This window comes from Etheostoma cragini, unplaced genomic scaffold (genome assembly GCF_013103735.1).
Source record: "Etheostoma cragini isolate CJK2018 unplaced genomic scaffold, CSU_Ecrag_1.0 ScbMSFa_478, whole genome shotgun sequence".
NCBI classification, from domain to species: domain Eukaryota; kingdom Metazoa; phylum Chordata; class Actinopteri; order Perciformes; family Percidae; genus Etheostoma; species Etheostoma cragini.
Genome location: NW_023269071.1, coordinates 1 through 1,428, shown reverse-complemented (window position 1 = coordinate 1,428; position 1,428 = coordinate 1). Strand labels below are relative to the sequence as shown.

At 53.9% G+C, this 1,428-nt stretch overlaps 1 protein-coding gene across 1 annotated transcript; it reads right to left on the bottom strand.

Annotated features, from left to right (window-relative positions):
• Nucleotides 1-327: 327 nt before the first annotated feature.
• On the bottom strand, nt 328-1,192 carry LOC117941284 (caveolae-associated protein 4a-like; the record flags this gene model as incomplete). Its single annotated transcript, XM_034866352.1, has 1 exon — nt 328-1,192. A coding segment is annotated over one exon (582 nt), but the record flags the coding sequence as incomplete, so codon positions are not given.
• Between the last annotated feature and the right edge of the window lie 236 nt (nt 1,193-1,428).

Genomic DNA, 1,428 nt, shown 5'->3' with positions numbered 1-1,428 from the left:
GGGACAACATCACATGATCACTAAGGGACAACATCACATGATCACTATGGGACAACATCACATGATCACTATGGGACAGGCTACATAGAGCTCATGTTCCAGCTGATCGAGCTATAATAAGAAAACAACAACGCTGTTAATCAATAACTCTTCTTTGAGACATGTCTCTCTGTCTGAGTGTCTTCCATTGTCTCTGCAGGACGTCCCACGGCTTGTCCTAACTTTTGTCGGCCATTTCCTGATAAATTAAATCCATACGTCTCTCGTCTCCTCGTCCGTCCACGTCCATCTGTCTTTGTTTCCCCCCCCCCCCCCCACAGAGAGGACATACTGGGGAACATGAACTACAACTTCTTCTTCTGCGTTTTGTGGCAGGTTGCAACCATAAAATGATCTAAAACTTAATCACAACTCATTATTTATTCGGTTAATAAGGTTTCCATCAGCGTAAGCCAATTATCATCAAGAGAAAATCAGACGAGGCCGACGGATTTCAGTCGATTTTCATGAAATTCCATCAAATTTTACACTTCCCAGAAGACATTTTTCATTCATTATCACTTCATTCAGATAAACCGTGTGGACGGAGACAGAGCTTCAGTCTCGGTCTTTACGACAGCTGCTTCATGTCGTACATCGGCACCTCCGAATCCTCCGCCTTGCCCTCGTCCTGCGCCCCCTTGGCGGCGTCTGGGCCGGCCTTGCGGCCCTTGGGAGGGGGGACGGGCTGGACCGTCTTCGCGGGGCCCTCGGCGGGGCCCTCGGCTCCTTCCTGGCCCTCCGCCACAGTCCTCTCCTTCTTGGGGTTGAGCTTGGCCTTCAGCCGCTCGCCCGACTGGCGGATCTTCTCGCGGCGCTCGGCCGTCACGATGCGCTCGCCCAGCTTGTTGACCTTGGTGCCCAGGTTCTCGCGGGTCTTGCTCATGTTCTCCTTGGAGAAGGTGGCTTTGAAGCTCTCGATGCGCGTCAGCCCCGTCTTCTTGTCGCGGCCGGCGGCCGCCGAGTCGGCCTCCTCCACCACCATGTACTCCTCGTCCGACTCCGGGGGGAAATCGAACTTGTCCGGCTCCACCTCGGCTCTGGCGGCGGCGCCGCTGCCGCTGGGGTCTGCTGGCTCGTTGCCCGGGGCGACGGACTTCAGCTCCTGGTCACCCTGAGGGAGACACAACAGAACCAGGGTGAACCCGGGATGACATCATGATTACATGATCAACATCATGATTAACATCATAACGCCATATAGCTGTAGCTATAGCGTTCCTCGTTGCTGGAGCTGTTAGCATGCCATGTAGCTGTTAGCCTGCCATGTAGCTGCAGCTGTTAGCGTGCCGTGTAGCTGTCAGCATGCCTTGTAGCTGTAGATGTTAGCCTGCTGTGTAGCTGTAGCTGTTAGCATGATCTGTAGCTGTAGCTGTTAGCGTGCCGTGT